The sequence below is a fragment of the Lampris incognitus genome, chromosome 1 (genome assembly GCF_029633865.1).
Source record: "Lampris incognitus isolate fLamInc1 chromosome 1, fLamInc1.hap2, whole genome shotgun sequence".
In the NCBI taxonomy this organism is placed as follows: domain Eukaryota; kingdom Metazoa; phylum Chordata; class Actinopteri; order Lampriformes; family Lampridae; genus Lampris; species Lampris incognitus.
Window position 1 is genome coordinate 119789047 of NC_079211.1, and position 19030 is coordinate 119808076.

A 19030-nucleotide genomic window follows, 5' to 3' on the forward strand; every position below is an offset into this window, starting at 1 on the left:
AGCCGTAGCGCACCCCAGCGCTGCCAATACGTAGTAGTACCTGGTCTCGTCTGCTGTTATGTCTCTGAGCGCGAACTGTGCCTCAGCCTGCGCGAACCATGTAGCCGCGGAAGACTCCCAAAACTCCGGCAGTTTAATTGCAACGGCGTTCGTAGCCATAATGTGTGTGGTTTCAGAAAACTTATCCGAAAACCGACGTCGGGGTCACCAGTGTAGAGCCCAAGGAACGGAGAAGACCGTAGGTTCACACTTTAGCCGTGTAGGCAACTTTCTTTAATCCACGGTAAATCAGAGAGCAACCAAACCACAGCTCGACTGAGCGGAGGTGGCAAGAATAATCAGAAAACTGGCTGGACAACCATAACTTAACCCTGCGTTAACCTGCCAGGGCAACCATGACTTAACCCTTAGTTCCTGGGTTGAATTCTGTCCCCAATACGTGTCCACCACACTTACACACTTTCACCGGTAGCCATATTCCCCGTTAGGCTATCTCTGTTCGCAAAGCATTCTGGGACTTTTCTTCTACTACTCCGTTTGGAGTGTGCATCTGAAAACGCTGTTTGGGGGGCCATTTGGAGGGCAAGATGACCGCTACCCCCTCTGCTCGATCCCTAAAAGAAACGGGGCCGTGCGCAAAACGGAGGGGTAGGAAGGGGGGCGGAGGAGAGGTTGGGACTATACTCTCAGTTGACAAGAAAATGGGTAAGGCTGGATTCAGACAGAATCAGGCAATGGTCAAAAGTGCAAGTCATCCCATTCATTTTGACAGCCGAAAGCAGTACTAGTAGGTCGTGCGTTTACGCTGCTTGTCGCAGGGGGTTCCGCAAATAAGAAGAAGGGGGGGGGGAACAAATAATCAAACAAACAAAACGCAGCGGCATCCAGCAAGCAAGTTGAGCCAGATTCAATTTATCCCGCAACGCAACTTGACATCACGCTGCGGTGGCCAATCGCGTAAACCGGCGACCAGACGAAGATGCGCACGTGGTCCATGATGGCCAACCACTGCTACGGCCAGGCACCGAATTGTCTTATTTTATGTGAGTCCAGTCTGGGTAACGATAGAGCGGAGAAGGGTTCGGGTTTTTCAGATTTCCATCTGTGAAGAGTAAACATGCATTTTTCACGATATTATCGCACGTAGACAGATGTGATGTAGTTAGATGAGATGTCGATTTGGTTTATCAAAGACACTAGCAAAGCATAAAATAAGTACAGCAGAAACGTCAGATAGGTCGTACCACCGTGTTTAACTATATCTTTAAACGTTACAGTTACGGTTTAAAATGACAACAGAAATAAACAACTTTGCCGAGTTCAATTATCTCCGCATTTCAAATCAACCGCCAGGTGGCTACCCGGAAGTGACTGTTGTTAGCGCGACGTCACGGTGATTCGGTCTATCGTTGTTACGCAACTGTGTTTCTTAAGGTTATGTAAATTACGCCGATTCACGTTTCAACAACGACACAATGTTACTGTGGAACCCAGTGTCGAGACAGACTTGAGAGGAAACTCACAAGGTTAGCAGCAGGTCTATGACTTAAATGAATCCGCGTTTTAGCAGACGGTTTTGAGACTCACGTTAGCCACAAGCTGGAATGCAGTAATACTTGACGCCTACAACATGCCTGTCGTCTGACTTTCAGTTGTGCACGATTCTGTTGTGTGTTAAGTGTGGGCGACGAGACACAGTGTGTCATTTCGTGTTTGTTTGTGTTTTTGTTTCTACAGCACATCTAGTTTACCTTCCCGTCTCTTACTGTTTTGCCACTTCAAATTTCTTCTTTTTTTGTCTGTCAGCCTCTCTCGTTGGCTCCTCACCTTTCTTTTTCTATCTCTGCCCCCTCTTTTTTTTTCTTAAAACCTCCCCCTTCCCTGTAACGTTTTGATGTTTGTTGTTGGGTCATACTGATTTTCTCTCTTCCCTCCCTGTTGGTCTGTTTCGCTCTCTCTCTCCAAGTCTGTCATCATGAGTCCGTGACACCGATCCGCTCATATCAGTCATCCACTCGTATCAGTCATCGTGATGAGCGGTGCTGCGTTGGCCGTGGTGATCATAACGGTCTTCTTCTTGGCCCTCTACCTCCTCCACCGCTATGGAGATTTCCAGAAGCAGCAGCGAATGGTGCTGTTAGGAACCCTGCTGTCCTGGTATCTCTGCTTCCTCATCGTCCTTATCCTGCCGCTTGATGTTAGCACGGTATGGAAAGTTATTGCAACACTGGAACTATTTGTGTGTGTGTGTGTGTGTGTGTGTGTGTGTGTGTGTGTGTGTGTGTGTGTGTGTGTGTGTGTGTGTGTGTGTGTGTGAAAGAGCGAGCATGCAGCACCCACAAGGATATGTGCATATACTATGTGTGCCTCTGTACACTTGAGGTGTACAGAGGCACACATATGGGGGGGATTTGTGTGTCTGTGAGATGGTCTGTCTTGACATCTCTTTTTGCCACTTGTGCATGTGTGTACATGGACCTCTATAGACTTACCTGTATAATCTTGATGTGACAAACACATGCTTGATCTTTTATTTCACTCAGAGTGTGTGTGTGTGTGTGTGTGTGTGTGTGTGTGTGTGTGTGTGTGTGTGTGTGTGTGTGTGTGTGTGTGTGTGTGTGTGTCTTCTAGACTATTTACAACCAGTGTAAGCTTGATAATCTAGAGCATCCTATTCCAGTGACTCAAGCAAGGCCCACAAATCAGACATGGTCCAGTTTATCTATTCATCCAACCGTGAGGTAAAAGGGACACATTTTTCCATTGTTGTCATGTGAACGGCATCTTCCAGAGAATTCCTGCTGCCAGGATGTTGTCTCTAATGTGTCTAATGTTGTCTCTAACATGGTTGATAAACATTGTAGCATTTTTAGCCAAAAAATGCACGAAACTGAATATCTATATTACAAAATAAACGTAGCACAATGATCTATGTGTTATGAACAAACACAGTTACATATAAGTACACCTTCAAACTAGCTGTGTCCCCTGTGGGATAAAGTTTTTGGTGTCTAAAGACTGACTGATGATAATTTCTAGATATATTTCAATGCTTGGAATCTCACAATCTGCAGCTTTCTTGATATAACAGTAAAATACTTTACTAATACAGGTAATTTCTTTGGAAACCAATGTTTGAATACTTTCTTTACATAATACAGGACTGAGCCAGAGCAAGAAAATCTTTGTGAAGAGTGACGTTTTGTCTGTCTTATCTGATAAAAGGACCTCTGACACACTTTTCTTTTTGTTGTCTATCTCTCCCGTTGGTACTTTACAGCTTCATGTAAAATATCTTGTGCTGCTGGTGACAATAACAAATATATCACCTAACCAGTTTGATTTTAAACTCATGCATTTAGTACCAGGGTTCTTGAAGGGAGTCTGCCTTAAACAGGAGCTTGAGATATAACTGTTCCCCCATTTTCATTCTACAGACAAAATGTTGTGTTTTGAAGTTGTTTTTGCATGATGTTGGGTTAGATTATCAAGTAAAATTGATTTGGGCTGAAACCAACAGGTCTGCATTATTTTAGGGAACTTACCATAAACTGTAACTACATCAGAAGTCTATGGAGTTGTTGGTAGCTTTGGAATTCAATTTCTTAAGGAGTGATTTGACATCTTCATAATGCTCTTCAATGATATCAATGGGACAGTAAGCCCAACTTAACTTGTAAATCAACAGCTATAGGTTTGCCAGGTGAATAATGCATGCATTGTATGCACATAAAGGACGTATCTTCTATTTATTTTTTTATTTTCTGTCTGCAAATGTACCTTTATTTTCATATTTATCTTTACCTTATAATTTTAACCTTTGCAATGCTTTGAGCAGAGGGTGGCACGGTGGCGCAGTGCGGTCGCCTCACAGCAAGAAGGTCCTGGGTTTGAACCCCAGGGTTGTCCAACCTTGGGGGTTGTTCCGGGTTGTCCTTTGTGTGGAGTTTGCATGTTCTCCCCATGTCTGTGTGGGTTTTCTCTCCAGGTGCTCCGGTTTCCTCCCACAGTCCAAAGACATATAGGTCAGGTGAATCAGCCATACTAAATTGTCCCTAGGTGTGAGTGTCTGTGTGTGTCGGCCCTGTGATGGCCTGGCGGCCTGTCCAGGGTGTCTCCCTGCCTGCTGCCCAATGACTGCTGGGATAGGCTCCAGCATCCCACAACCCCGATTGGGATAAGCGGCTTGGATAATGGATGGATGGATGCTTTGATCAGTCTCCCTTTTTCGTCATTGTCAAGAGAAGAGCATGAATTGCGTCTTGCTGAAAGCATTCATTGTACTGCTACACCCAATGTGACTTGTCCTAAATTGGGTTTTACAGCCAGCTAAACTCTCCCTTGCATCATATCCTCCAAGGAACAGACCAGTGTTGTATATCGACGGGATTTAATAACATGGAAGTGGGAAAAGATATTGCCACTCAAAGGGGTAGAAACTAGGTGATGGCTAATGATGGAGCATGAATATTGCTGTGTTGTCACTCCATTTCTTGTTTTCACAGGAAAAGGAAGTAGCTGAAACTGCGGTACTTATCTATGCCACTAGAGGGCAAAAGACTCAAGATAATGGAACTATGCCCCTAGTGGCAGGGCGGCTCTAAAAATAAAGGAAACTGTTTCATTACATTAATTGTAGTGGCTGCTCTGTGTACCTACTGCAAATGAAGTGTAAACTCGAAACTTGAGTTTACTTCTACGTTCTAACAGTGTGTTAATCCATCTTTTTTACCTCTATAGACTGTCCAAATTGTGTCTTTGCTCTGTGTTTACTGTGTCACCTTCACAACTGTCAGTAAAACTTTGCAGTACGTCATTTAATGTAATAAGGCCTGCTTGTTTGCTTCACTTGATAAAAACATATGTATAGACCAAAGTACATGCTGTATGCTTGCACACATATGAACACATTTATCTCTATGTCCTCATGTGTATGTGTGTGTATTTCAGTGTACCTGAGGTGTGTAAGGAGCCATGGAGTTACATCCCAAACGGCATCCTACCAGTTTTCTGGAGGGTGGTCTATTGGACCTCCCAGTTTCTTACCTGGTAAGATTCTCTCTGCCTTTGTCTATGTCCTCTCCTACCCTCTCTCTCTCTCTCTCTCTCTCTCTCTCTCTCTCTCTCTCTCTCTCTCTCTCTCTCTCTCTCTCTCTCTCTCTCTCTCTCTCTCTCTCTCTCTCTCTCTCTCTTTTACTCACACTCTGGCACTCTCTCTCTTTCATTACTTTCTCTCTAACTTTTTCTCTAACTCAGTGAGCTATCACACAAATACCTCTGGTCAAGAGGTATTTTTATCACCGTCTATAATCTCGTGTGTGTGTGTGTGTGTGTGTGTGTGTGTGTGTGTGTGTGTGTGTGTGTGTGTGTGTGTGTTTGCATGACTACAGGCTGATGCTGCCCTTCATGCAGTCCTATGCACGGTCTGGGGCTTTTTCCAGAGTTGGGAAGATAAAAACAGCTCTGATCGAAAATGCCATCTACTATGGCACCTACCTCCTCATCTTCATCTTTCTGCTCATTTATGTGGCTGCTCACCCACAGTGGCATCTTAAGTGGTCAGTAAAGTATACTATTGTCATCATAGGAACTATAAGTAATCATTGTGGAATTCTCCATATTTGCATTTATACTACATTCACAAAGCATGGTTTTCCAAATAGTTCTTCTTAAGGTTTGAAAAAATGTAACAATGCGACAACAGTACTGTAAGCGAATCAAAACAGTGATACCAATGGTGGCTCTATAGCTGCTCAAGATAAGGTATGCACTCTTGACTGTTGCTGCTGCTTGGCTCAGATTTGACGTTTTTGCGCTCACTAGATTCTCAAAACATTTTGTTCTGCTTTCTGTTTATATTAGAGCGATGATTTCATCCTTCATTTCATCCTAAGATGTATACTGTAGATTTACAGTTTATTTATTCAGTTGACACTAATCCACTGTGACGTACAATGAATTATTATGTGGATGTTCTGTGTCTGTGTGGGTTTCCTCCGGATGCTCTGGTTTCCTCCCACAGTCCAAAGACATGTAGGTCAGGTGAATTGGCCATACTAAGTTGTCCCTAGGTGTGAATGTGTAGGCCCTGTGATGGACTGGTGGCCTGTCCAGGATGTCTCCCCGCCTGCCACCCAATGACTGCTGGGATAGGCTCTAGCATCCCGCGACCCTAATTCGGATAAGCGGCTTGGATAATGGATGGTGGATTTCATCCTTATTGCCTGTTGCTTATCCTGGCAAAAGTCATCAAAGGCAATAAGGATGAAATTGTCACACAGACAGGCTTTTGTAAATTCAAAAATGCCCTGAATTGATCTGTCTGGTTTAACTAATCAGTGTTGATTTTCTTTGCACATATAAAACAAAGTGGCAAAAACACAACAACAACAAGAGAAATTAAGCAAGATGTGCAGATCAGATTTAAAAAAAAAACAAAAACAACCCTAGGGGCTTATGTTATGTCCAGAAGCCTTTTCTAACCTGGTGACATCAAACTCAAGAGTCTCATTTCCTGTCTCAGTATACATTCTGGGACATGTGTCTCTGTAGCCAAGATGCTGCTGTTATCAGAAAGGATGGCTGCACACTGAGCTGCAACTTAAATCATTTGCCAAATATTGTCCTCTAAAAGAGCTGTTTTGGCTCTAACAGGTCCAGAATGTTTTGAGAAGTGCCTGAAAACACCTTCCGTTACAAAAACACAATCCCAGTACAGTTAGTCAGCACAGTAATAGACCTTTTTTGCATTTTCTTTTTTTGCACTTTTGACCAACACTCACACTTCCACCCTCGTCTTCCTGCAGCAACTCACTCCTTGCTGGACTACACAGCAAGACTTCTGCTCCAGCTTAGAAATGGATGGATATCTAAATAATCCTGTGATTGATATCACAGCTAAGGCTCTTATTGACTCTCCTCAAAACATTCTGAGCCTGTTGGTGCCAAAAAGAGCTCTTTAAGTTGACATTGTTTGGCAAGCGCTATTGGTCCAAAGGATTACAGCACAGCTTGGTGTGTGGCGGGCTTGCTCAATAATGAATCAGTTTCACAGATTCTGCTGCCCACCAGTTGCTTTGACTATTAACGATAGGAAAATAGGGCTTAGATTGGGAAATACTAGAGTTTTCCTTTATCAGCAAATAAATGGAACAGAAAGGAAAAAATAATACAGCTAATAAGTTTACCTGAACGAGACGATCCAGAGCAAAACTTGCTACCTACGGTTTGAGATATAGTAGTGTTTTTCTCCACCACCTCCCTCCACGGGGCATTAATATGTTTGCACCTTGTAAAACTTGATCAGGATGGACCTCCAGACTATTGGCATTACAAGTGCCAACACATGGGGCCTCTTCTTACTTGTGCTTCTGCTGGGTTACGGTCTGGTGGAAATCCCACGCTCCTTTTGGCTCTCGTCCTCTCATGGCTACCTGCTTGCCAAGGCCTACTTCAAAGTTGCTAAAATGGCCACAGAGAAGATAGAGGCAGAAGAGAACTTAGCAGACGTTATGGAGGTAAGAGGACTGAAAAAAAAAGTTTTCAGTCATACCCTCACAAGAGTATGTTTATATCAGTGGCTGATGATTGTGGTATTTCTAGATGGTTCTCCATCCTGTATCCTTCCTGCATTGGTGTTGTAAAGTTTTTTTCAAGGGCTTACTCTTGGTGGGATAAAAGTGCACCGATGCTTCTTTAAGAAGGTAAAAACTGAGGTTTCAGTGAGAAAGAGCACAATGAAGTCATGATTTGATACAACTATAAATAAACGGCATTAGTATTAATATTAAACCATGGTTATCTTAACTATAAAAATGATCTATAACTTAAAAATATTGTGAAATCGTTTTTTTCTCTCTCAGGAGGTGGCAAGTGCCCATGAATCGGTCAGTTGCTATAATAATCTAAGGAAGTGTGTGGATACCATTTTGAAAAAGGTGAGAAACTTTAAAAAAAAACTGCTTTAACTTTGTTCCATGTTCGTACATACTTTGATAAAACACAGCGGTTATTAAATTGTGGAAAAACTGTGGAAAAATACAGTAATGACAATCTACACAAAGAGCACATTGAGATGAAAATCTGCAATTTGTGATTCATGCAAATGAATCAAATAAACAGGACATGTATAAATGTCTCAGTACAAACGTACAAACATGAATGAGAATTCAAAATGATGAACTATCGCACAACTGTATTGTATAGCAGAATCCAGATGCCTACAGAGACAATAAAGTGACAAATGTTAGAGCAGCATTAAGGTCCATAGAAAGTTGTTCTAGCTATATCTTTTTCAACGTGTCATTTTATTGCACTTTCCTGAGGGGTTTTACTCAGTGTATCATCTCATTTTAGTGTCCCACTGAGTACCAAGAAAGGCTGGAGAGAGATGTGGAGAGCAATGGTGATGATGTTGACAACCAACAGAATGACCCACCAACCAAGAGGAGTCTAGTGAAGCTTCATAAACAAGTAACCATCATCCATAGTAAAAAAAAAAAAAGTAGTCTGATTTAAGGAAAACAACACAAATTACAAATAAAAGCAAATGTGGCAGCGCATGCTCTTTTAATAATTGTGTGTGTGTGTGTGTCAGGTGATCACTGCAGTGCAGCGGCAGAATCAGATTCAGGTCCAGTGGTCCATCTTGCTTGACCAGGCCTTCCATCTAGAAGACGTTGCCAAGTGCCAGAGCAGCCCAACACACCAGTTTATGCACAGCTTCCCCTCAACACTGCACCACAGCTGGCTCCGCAGGTTTATTTACACTCGGACTGCAGGTTAGCTCGGATCAGTACTGGATGATGATGAAAATATTATCATGCTAATCATTGGGATTTTTTACTTGATATCAATATACACCGAGGAGCCAAAACATTATGACCACTCACAGGTGAACTGAATAACGTTGCTCATCTCCAAACAAGGGCACATGTCTAGATTAGATGGTAAACGAACAATCAGTTCTTTTAGTCAATGTATTGGATTTAGGAGAAATGGGAAGGAGTTAAGACCTGAGCAACTTTGACAAGGGCCAAATTGTTATGGCCAGACAACTGGGTCAGAGCATCTCTGAAACGGCAAGGTTTGTGGGGTGCTCCCAGTCAGCAGTGGTGAATACCTACCGACAGTGGTCCAAGGAGGGACAAACCACAAACCGTGACAGGGTGCTGGGCACCCAAGGCTCATCAATGCGCAAGGGCAATGAAGGCTATCCCATCTGGTCCAAACCGACAGAAGGTCTACTGTGGCACAAGTCACAGAATATTTTTCTGGTGGTTAATGGGAGGAATGTGTCACGACACACATTGCATCGCATCCTGCATATGGGGCTGTGTAGCCACAGACCAGTCAGAGTGCCCATGATGACCCCTGTCAGCTGTTGAAAGCACCTGCAATGGGCATGCGAGTCTCAGAACTGGACCTTGGAGCAGTGGAAGAAGGTGGCCTGGTCCGATGAGTCCCATTTTCTTTCAGGTCACATGGATGGCTGTGTACATGTACGCCGTTTACCTGGGGAAGTGATGGAACCAGAATGCACTCTGGGAGGACGACAAGCTGTGGAGGGAGTGTGATGCTCTGGGCAGTCTTCTGCTGGGAAACCCTGGGTCTGGCCATTCATATGGATGTCAATTTGAAACGTAACACCTACCTAAACATTGTTGCAGACCAGGTAAACCCCTTCATGGCAATGGTATTCCCTGATGGCAATGGCCTCTTTCAGCAGGATAATGCATCCTGCCACACTGCACACATGGTTCGGGAATAGTTTAAGGAACATGATGAAATGTTCAAGGTGTTGCGCTGGCCTCCAAATTCTCCAGATCTCAATCCAATTGAGCATCTGTGGGATGTGCTGGACTGACAAGTCCGATCCACAGAAGCTCCACTTCGCAATTTACAGGACTTGAAGGATCTACTGCTAATGTTTTGGTGCCAGATACCGCAGGACACCTTCAGGGGTCTTGTAGAGTCCATGCCTCTGCGGGTCGGTGCTGTTTTGGTGGCACACAGAGGACCAACAGCATGTTAGGCAGCATATTGGGTCACAATGTTTTGGCTCATCAGTGTACATCAAGATTACCTGTGGAAAAATACCGTGCTTTAGAAGCCAACTGAGATTCATCGCATTGAACTGTTGGGCAATCCAAAGGAGTTGAATCAAGTGCAACTGGACTTGGTATATATCTTGGTATATATCACGGATATATATCAAGTCCAGTTGCACTTGATTCAACTCCTTTGGATAACCATGACCTGGATGAATGAGAACATTCACAGACATGTTGGGCAATGTAAAACGTTATATTAAACCAAATGTAGTTTTGAATAATACTACCTTGAATATGTCACCTCATTTTGCGAGAAATTTTTGGCAATAGATTCTCATAAACATTGATTTAGATGGCTAAATTGTGTATCACTATATATATGGCAATATCTGAATTTCATCCTGATGAAATACCATTAAAAGACTATATATGATAATATTGAATTATTGCTCAATCCTAGTTAAGATACCACCTTAATATCAAAAATGCTGTTTTACACCAAGGACATGATGTCCTTTTTTATCAATCAGTCACAGCAGTGGGTCAAATCAGAATTTTACAAGGTAAGGAAAGTAGTCTTGGAGAAATGACAAATTCAGCACAAGTTATCTACCTACAAGAGTGGTTAGTCAGTTTGTCTAACCTGTAAGCTACCATTTACAACCATTTGACTTACAGTTAAATATTAATTTAAATCCCTGCTTGCTTTCCAAACAACTACATTTCGCATCAGATAGTATCAAAATACACCTATGTAGCAACCTAACTTTAATGAGTTTTCCACTCTTGTCTAATTACTAATTTTGTTCTACTGGTACATTGAAATGTTCATGAAGCCATCACGTGTAGAATGGACACTTCCCGGTGCTTCAGTTTGTGCACCAATATATGCACATGTGTATGTGAGAGTTAATAGTGGAGAACACTATGGAAAAAGAGTAATATTTCAGTGGTGGTGTAAATGAGTCTCACAACTGAAGTTGTGCAGCAGCAGAACAATTCTCCACAGCTGCCTCTGCCTCTTTCTTTTCAAAGGGGTACATATTTGTTGTTGTCTCTCCCTAATGTGTGTGTGTGTGTGTGTGTGTGTGTGTGTGTGTGTGTGTGTTTGCCCTCTCCAGAATGGTACTGGGAGTGCGTATTGAGACAGGGTTTCTACAGGATACTAGCTGTGCTCCTGGGTCTGCTCTCTGCAGCAGTGGTCTGGTCAGAATGTACTTTCTTCAGCACACAACCCGTCCTTTCCCTCTTTGCCATCTTCGTTCAGATGGCTGAGAAGCAGTACAACTACATTTGCATTGAGGTAGGTGTGCACACATTGACAAACAAACATGCTACCTAGCTACAAGACATGCACAAATCAACACGTTCAGACACTTGCTGCGTGTAAGCGGTCATTGCCGTTTTGTTTACCGGGCTTTATCCAAGGCGATATATATTAAAAAAAAAAAAAAAAAAAACAAGAAACGCAGCATTTGATTTTGCTGGGGCTTTAGCACACCGTTTTGGTGATTACAGTTGGTAAAAAATCTAGATACACAACCTGATCCCTCGTGTCTGCATGAGTGAAAACAAAACAACAAAAAACTTTGATTAGAGACCTTTTCAAAGTCAAATGTGAAAAGACAATTTTTTATTACCAGCCCAAATTACCCTGTTAAAACACCCATGTCTTGAATGATTTGAATTAATCTGGCTAACCTGTCCCATCCACGTATATGTTGTGTCCTAACCTGTTGTGTTGTCTCTTTCCCACCAGATGGCGTGTTTTGTCAGTATATTCTTCCTCTGCGTGTGCGTCTACTCCACAGTGTTCAGGATACGTGTGTTCAACTACTATTACCTGGTGCCACACCACCAAACTGATGCTTACAGCCTACAGTTCAGTGGCATGTACGTTGGGAAGTCTATCCACAATTGTTTCATTTTATGATGTTTTTACTACGTGATTTATTTCACATTTTGGGTGTAACAGTGCCAAGTCTTGGTAACATGACTATGAGTCATTCAGTCATGGGATCAACTTGTGACAAAACTTATTCAAAGTACATAAAAATGAAATACTCTGAAATATACAGAAAAACACATAGTGGCACATGTTCATTACTATTTCTAGCCTGAGACGTTCAAGCTGTGCAGAGTCCTTAGGAAGCAGGCCTCTTCTGTAGCAGCGGCCTTCCAGTGACCAGTTTGACAAATGAAAGGGAAATGGTGTTATAGCACACAATTAGTGGGAAAGTACTATCTAGATATGGTGTGTTTTTAGCCCTTTTTAGGAATATGCAGAACTCAGGCCAGGGTCACCTACCAGGGGCATGACAAACTGGTTTAAACCTGATTTTATATGTTCAGGTTGTTTTGTCGCCTGACTCCCCCTCTTTGCCTCAACTTCCTGGGTCTGATTCACATGGACTCTGCCATCTCACACCAAGACAAAATCCAGACCTCCTATACTTCAGTGGGTTCCACAAATACATGCATGCATACATACATTCATATTATCACAGAAAGTTGAATCAGTTCATCTGGACACAACGTTTATTGAGAGAAACGTTTCATCACTCATCTAAGTGACCTCTTCAGTCTCAACTGACTGCAGGTATCTCCACCCTTATAAACAATACAGTGGTGTAACGACCAAAACCAACGATCGGTTTCATATGCAAATTGACTTGACCATTAACTAGCGTTACAATGGCAATTTGTACTGTTCACAGAGGATTGGGGAATAGTTGCAATCACATCGTTGTAAGATGGTGACAGATGTATTCTTAGACACCCCCCCCCCCCCATCGGTTCAGGGACGGTCGTTCCCTCTTCCCATAGTTGGCCTCTTTGACTCCCTGTTCAATCCAGCGTTCCTCCCTATCAAAGATGTGCATATCCTCATCCTTGTAAGAATTTGTCTATAAGGGTGGGGATACCTGCAGTCAGTTGAGACTGAAGAGGTCACTTATGCCCCTTTTCGACTACATGGTACAGGCTCAACTCGACTCGCAGAGTGTCGTTTTCCATTACCGTAACAGTACCCCCCTCAGTGTAGCTGGTCTGTATTGATTTTGGTACCCGCTACAGTTTTTTTGGAACCTCAGCAAAGGTGGTACCAGAAAAGTGGTAACAGTTACCAAAATGCCGGTACTTTCCAGTAATGGAAAACGAAAAAGCCGAGTCGAGTTGAGCCGGTACCATGTAGTGGAAAAGGGGCATTAGATGAGTGATGAAATGTTTCTCTCAATAAACATTGTGTCCAGATGAAGTGATTCAATATTCTGTGCTTTCCTTACCTGGATTATTGAGCATGCATAAATACATTCAAATTGGATATTTCTGTAGATCTAAATGGTACACCTCCCTTCCCCTTTTTCTCCTGCCAGATCATGGGCTCTTTGCGCCTGCTGTCCTTCATATCTGATGGTTTCTACATCTACTACCCCATGCTGATATTGTTGCTGTGCTTTGCCACTTATTTCAAGTATGTATTTCAAGATATCTGGAATTCAATGCAGATGTTACATTTTAGCATACCATCAATTATCAAACAGAACATTATCATTAATTTCCTAGTGAAAATAATTAGATTATTATAATAATGTGATTGGCTCTATGTTTGTGGTCAGACTTATGCAAGCAATACTATCATATATTGTGTGTTTGTCAATTAGCAACAAGTGGTGAACAGTCAGTTTTGTTTCTCTTGAGTATGTACAAATGATAACACTAGAAAACTTGATTAGTTGAGTTACATGGTTTAACCCTGTTTCTGTCTTCCCAGACTTTATCTTTGCACTGTTATACATGAACATTTAAGTTTAAAATTCTTTTAATGAACCACAGTTTTGTTTGTTTGTGTTCTCAGTCTGGGTTCTCGCTGTTTGAACCTGCTGGGTTTCCAGCAGTACATTACAGATGATGACTTGGCCTCTGACCTGGTAGATGAGGGCAGGGAGCTCATCAGAAGAGGTAATATCACGCGCTACTGAAATCATTCACTTTTAGTTACTACGGTTCAAAAGTACGATGATAAGTTGGTTCGCTTACTCTTATTCATTGTTTTGTTGAGCTTTCTCAGTTTTTTGACTGTAGTTAATTGTAAGAAGTGATACAAAGTAGGTTCTTTGTGCCGCTAACAAATTCATACTCATGCATTGCAATGACATCGCAACTCAAGTTCTGCCCAGTTGGTTTGTTAATTACTGTGTCACTGGAATCTCATACAGGTTGAATAACTTTAATTTTTTTCCCTCCTTCCTGTGTAGAGAGAAGAAAACAACAGCGGGTAGAGGATAGTGAGAATCGCAAACGGGTTAGCATCAGAAATTGTTCTTTTTCATCCTGGGCATTTTTTCATAAAGTATGACCTTTTGTTTAACCTGTTGTCTTTGGTTGTGTGTGTGTGTGTGTCTCAGGGCTGGAGGGAGCGGTACGGGGACCAGCGGGCTGTACGGTTGGCCAGGAATGGTTACACAGACTTGAAAAACGATGACAGCTGGTCAGCAGCAGAGAACAAGGAAAACGGTAATGTTAAAAAAGAAAAATCATCTATCAAAAGTACAATTTTGAAAATGTACATGCAAACAAATGTCATTTTTGATTCTTTCTATTCTTAACCTATCTAAAACAATAGCTAATCCATGAATATTGAAATCATAAAATTGCTAATTTTAATGGTTACTGTCTGTTGTGTTGCTGTAAAGCCCACTGAGGCAAATTTGTAATTTGTGATATTGGGCTTTACAAATAAAATTGACTTGACTTGACTTGATACACCTGGCCCAGACAAGAATGATGGGCTGCGTGGCATTTAACATCTTCCCTATAGTAGCCAAATGTGGAAGAATAAAGCAGGAAGCTAACGTTTTGTGGCTATCGAGCAGATATGCCAAACTATGCCGACCAAGCTTGTAGAAGACCTTTACCAACAGATACTGCAGTGTCAGTAGCTACAGGTCAGTCACTGTCACCATATGTCAGTAAGTTAAACAAAACAATTTTTAGGGTTGTAGCTTTAAACAAATGAATTAATTTAATTTGTATTTCAAATATATCACATTTGTAGGAGATGGTTAGCTTTTAGTGTTTTGTTGAAGCTGCACATCAGTGGTCCTTTGGTATAATCTAGTGAAACCCAGTGTGAGTCATACTCAGCACCACTGTGTTATTTTGTGTTATGCAAGTTAGGCTGATGGACAGCTTGAATATCACACTATACACCTACAAAAGTTTTAGGAGTCTTTAGAGAAATGGCAGATTTGAACAACTGATTTTAAAAAATACCCCAGAGAGCAGAATTAGTTTAACTGATTAGACTGCATCATTTATGGGGCAACACAAACATCAGCTAGTCAGCCAGCTGTAAAACCTAAATGTCTACAGAGGATTTTAAGGGTAACGGTTTTTCAGGTTGGATTGCTTTGACACATTCATCACCCTTTGATACTCTGCCTTGTTACAGACTAATTTCTAAACCAGCTCTCCCTATATTGGTAATCAAACATCTGCTTGACATGAATGGTGTCCTTCCTGACTAAAATAGATATTTACTATTCCACTCTGCTATAGTGGACACTCATCTTAATGTGTGGGCGGCATGGTCGCCCAGTGGTTAGTACTGTTGCCTCAAAGAAAGAAGGTCCTAAGTTCGAACCCCAGGCCATCCCAGGTCCTTTCTGTGTGGCGTTTGCATGTTCTCCCTGTGTCTGTGTGGGTTTCCTCCGGGTGCTGCAGTTTCCTCCAACGATCAAAAAGACATGCATGTTAGGGTTAGTACTCCTGTCGGTGCCCCTGACCAAGACAATGGAAAGAAGAACTGCAGTTGGTCCTAGGGTGCTGCAGCTGCCCACTGCTCCTATACAATAGGATGGGTTAAATGCAGAGAACAAGTGCATTGTAACCTGTACAATGACAAAATAAAGTGGCTTTCTTCTTCACTCTATGTATACTGTGGCTTTGAGCACTGTGAATAAAATAAACTATGAAGTAACTACAATAAAGAATGTATTACAAAGTATTTGTGATTAAGCAAGACTCCAGGCCCTCTCCTAATTCAAACAGCCAAAGATCACAGTGTGTGTGTGTGTGGGGGGGGTGTGCGCGTGCGTGGGCACTTGTGTTTACACTGTTATCTACTTGTCTTGACAGCCCAGTTCTCTTGGAGAGACAGTGAGAAGAGAGAACAGCTGACCAGTCTACTGAAGGACCATCAGTCACTTGACTACAGTGAAGAGGACTTGACAAGCTCACCTACTAAAAGGTACGGTTTCACTTCACTCGTTCATTATCTCTGTCCAGTTAAATGAAACAAATGCTTTCTAGGAAGATGTCAAAATGTCATCCATAGAATGACACACTGGAGAGTGGTGGTCTGGTAATTGCAAAGTTTGCTGGTGTTATTCGTTGTAGTTACTAGACCATATTTAAGGCCTGTAGAGCTCCATTGATTAAATATGGAGGATTTTCCTCAGTCTTTAACATTACATTTGTCTGTCTCTGTAGGTACACAGGAGGGCGTTACCTGTCCCTGTCGCCTTCTTCTACAGGCATCTTTGATGATGTCTGACAGAAGATGCACATAAGATATTTGATTTCCCAGAGGAAGCTGGGAAATTAAGAAAAAGAACAGAGGTCATATCTCTGATAGAAGTTCAGATGAATAAGGGATAGTTATTCAGGAAACAAAAAAGAGGACTCTATATCTTAGAAATATGCCAAAAAAAAAAGAGTGGGAAAGACAAACAGGAAATGATGGAAGTTCAAAAATCCCTCAAGGATTAGACTTACATTGTGAGTTACTGCTCGTACTACAGAGTAGAAGCATATCCAAAGAGTTCAGTAATTGTAACGGGATTACAATTTTATCCAGAGTTTTGTCTTGCCTCGTTTGTTCTTGGCCAACTCCTCAAAGAGCATTTTGTAGCATTTTCACAAAAAAACGTTTAGCGTTCACATGTATTGGTGAACTGGAAGAGAGAGGATGGCATTTGCTCCATGCTGCATTGTGAAGAAAATGTGCAGACTATAACTATGATGATGTATGAGATCAGTCGTTACCGCCTGGTGGAAAGAAAATAAAAGCAGTAAACTTTTTGAAAAATAAACTTTTCACCCTAGAATCATATACAGTTCCTAATTTACCAACAAATTTGCCCCAAAGGGAAAATGTTCAATTCAGTCTTATTTGTCTTTGTTTCACATTTACTGCACATCATTTGTTTGCCGTTAGAGTACAAGACCATTGCTTATATCTAATGTATGCCACGGGCCACAACCACATTTTTCTGTATGACATTCTGCACAGAAAATGAAGTAATAATAACACACCAAGTTCTCTGTAGGATTAGTATATATTTTCTTAGATTATGCATTGGTAAAAGTTCAGTTGTAACGAGACAGGGTTTTCAGACAAGCAACTATGCTGACAGCCTATTAGGTTGATGAACATTTAAGTCGATGAACCTTTAGTCTTTTACAATATTTTTACTGTCTCAAAGAATGCACAACATGTAAGGAAACATGTCTCGAACAGCAAGACATGAAAGGAATTTTTTTTGTTTGAACTTGCAATGAAAAGGGATCAAGTTATTTTTATTTTTTGTGTGATTATAGTTGGCCTATGAGGTTAATTTATTCTTAGTTCAATTTTTAATCCAAACTTCTGGTGACAAAAAGGTGCTGGGCTCAGTCAACGGAAAAAATGAAAAAGACTGAAACTTGACGTCCTTTAGGACAGTGTTTCCCACCCAGTCGTGTCCTGTGTAGGTAGGCCTGCCTGTAGTTACTCACTCACTCAAATTTAATCAAAATAACCATACAACAAATTAATAACAACATATCAAAATCTCACTCTAGTTACAAGTATGCTGTGTTATAACATATTTTTAATATTTTTATGTCCTTGTCCCTTTTAAGTCCTTTAAAATTCTAAGAGTGCAACGCCGTATAGCGCACAAGCTCACCCAATGGGAAGGGTAGGCTCAGCGTTTTTCAGGAGTGCCTTTAACGTTATGAATCTCGTGGTTTGCGCATGTGTATTGCGTAGTTTAAGGCGAAATCAACGGACGAGAAAAGGCACTGCTTATGGCGGGAGTGCGAGCCGAAGGTGCTAAATTGCTACTAATGTCATAGATATTTGTGCTATCAATAAAGCAAGCTAGCTCATTTGAATTTGAGCAGCTTAGCAACACTTCAGAGTGAAATCAGTAATGTCGACCGTTGTATGTCTTTAGAGTTTTAATGAACTGGATTACCAGCAAAAATTACTTGCCAGCAAGCAACGCAGGCCTACACCAGCTCCCCCTGACCTCCATTAGCGTAAAGGGCAGAAAATCATCCGATCATTCCCGCCGGAGTAGCACATAAGGAAGGAGTGGCTATGCGGCTCCGATGCTACCACCAGCAGGCTGTACTGCTTGCCTTGTTAGCTTTTTGCAGAGAGCGGGACAGTGTATGGGTGGGTGCTGTGACCTGATCAACCTGCCGGCAGCGCTAGTCAAGCACGAACGGTCGAGTTCACACATTCAACGTCAAACGGCATTGAACACCTTTGGAAACTGCACTCCAACTTGCGACGTGCTAGGCTAGGCTACGTGCTACTTAGGGAACTGAATTGTTCATTATTTTACTTTATTTTTTACAAATCTATACAAATGTCGAGTTCACGAAGATATGCAACTTTGTGTAGTTGAACTGAAGTGTTTAGTAATGGATTTTACAAATCTATACAACATTTGAATTGATATTTATTGTTCCCTTTTAGACCTCTAGTTTGCATTGATATTTATTGTTCGTTTTTACAAACCTATATAAATGTAGAATCCACAAAAGTATGCCACTGTTCTTACATTCATGCGCTTTTGCAATTGTGTAGGTGAACTCAAGTGTTTAGCTGCAGGGGACGCTTGCATGCATGCTTTGCAGCCAGTGTAATTTATTATGCTTTTGTCACTGTTTTCTAAGATACTGGCTAAATGTGAAATTGAGTA

The 19030-nt window shown here is 41.7% G+C and overlaps 1 protein-coding gene across 2 annotated transcripts; it reads left to right on the top strand.

The window, feature by feature from the left end:
- The first annotated feature begins 1405 nt into the window (after nucleotides 1-1405).
- Nucleotides 1406-17311, top strand: LOC130116354 (G-protein coupled receptor-associated protein LMBRD2B-like). 2 transcript variants are annotated; one of them, XM_056284274.1, is made up of 18 exons: nucleotides 1406-1526; nucleotides 1967-2206; nucleotides 2632-2741; nucleotides 4951-5049; nucleotides 5391-5558; nucleotides 7307-7517; nucleotides 7863-7937; nucleotides 8356-8472; nucleotides 8597-8780; nucleotides 11174-11355; nucleotides 11812-11945; nucleotides 12405-12510; nucleotides 13427-13524; nucleotides 13909-14012; nucleotides 14309-14355; nucleotides 14459-14567; nucleotides 16191-16302; nucleotides 16545-17311. In XM_056284274.1, exons 2-18 carry the CDS (start codon nucleotides 2033-2035, stop codon nucleotides 16606-16608), a joined length of 2094 nt encoding a protein of 697 aa, XP_056140249.1. In that variant the 5' UTR covers nucleotides 1406-1526; nucleotides 1967-2032; the 3' UTR covers nucleotides 16609-17311. The 2 variants fall into 2 exon arrangements, with proteins under 2 accessions (XP_056140249.1, XP_056140257.1); XM_056284282.1 differs by lacking the exons at nucleotides 16191-16302; nucleotides 16545-17311 and adding an exon at nucleotides 14829-14984.
- Nucleotides 17312-19030: the final 1719 nt, after the last annotated feature.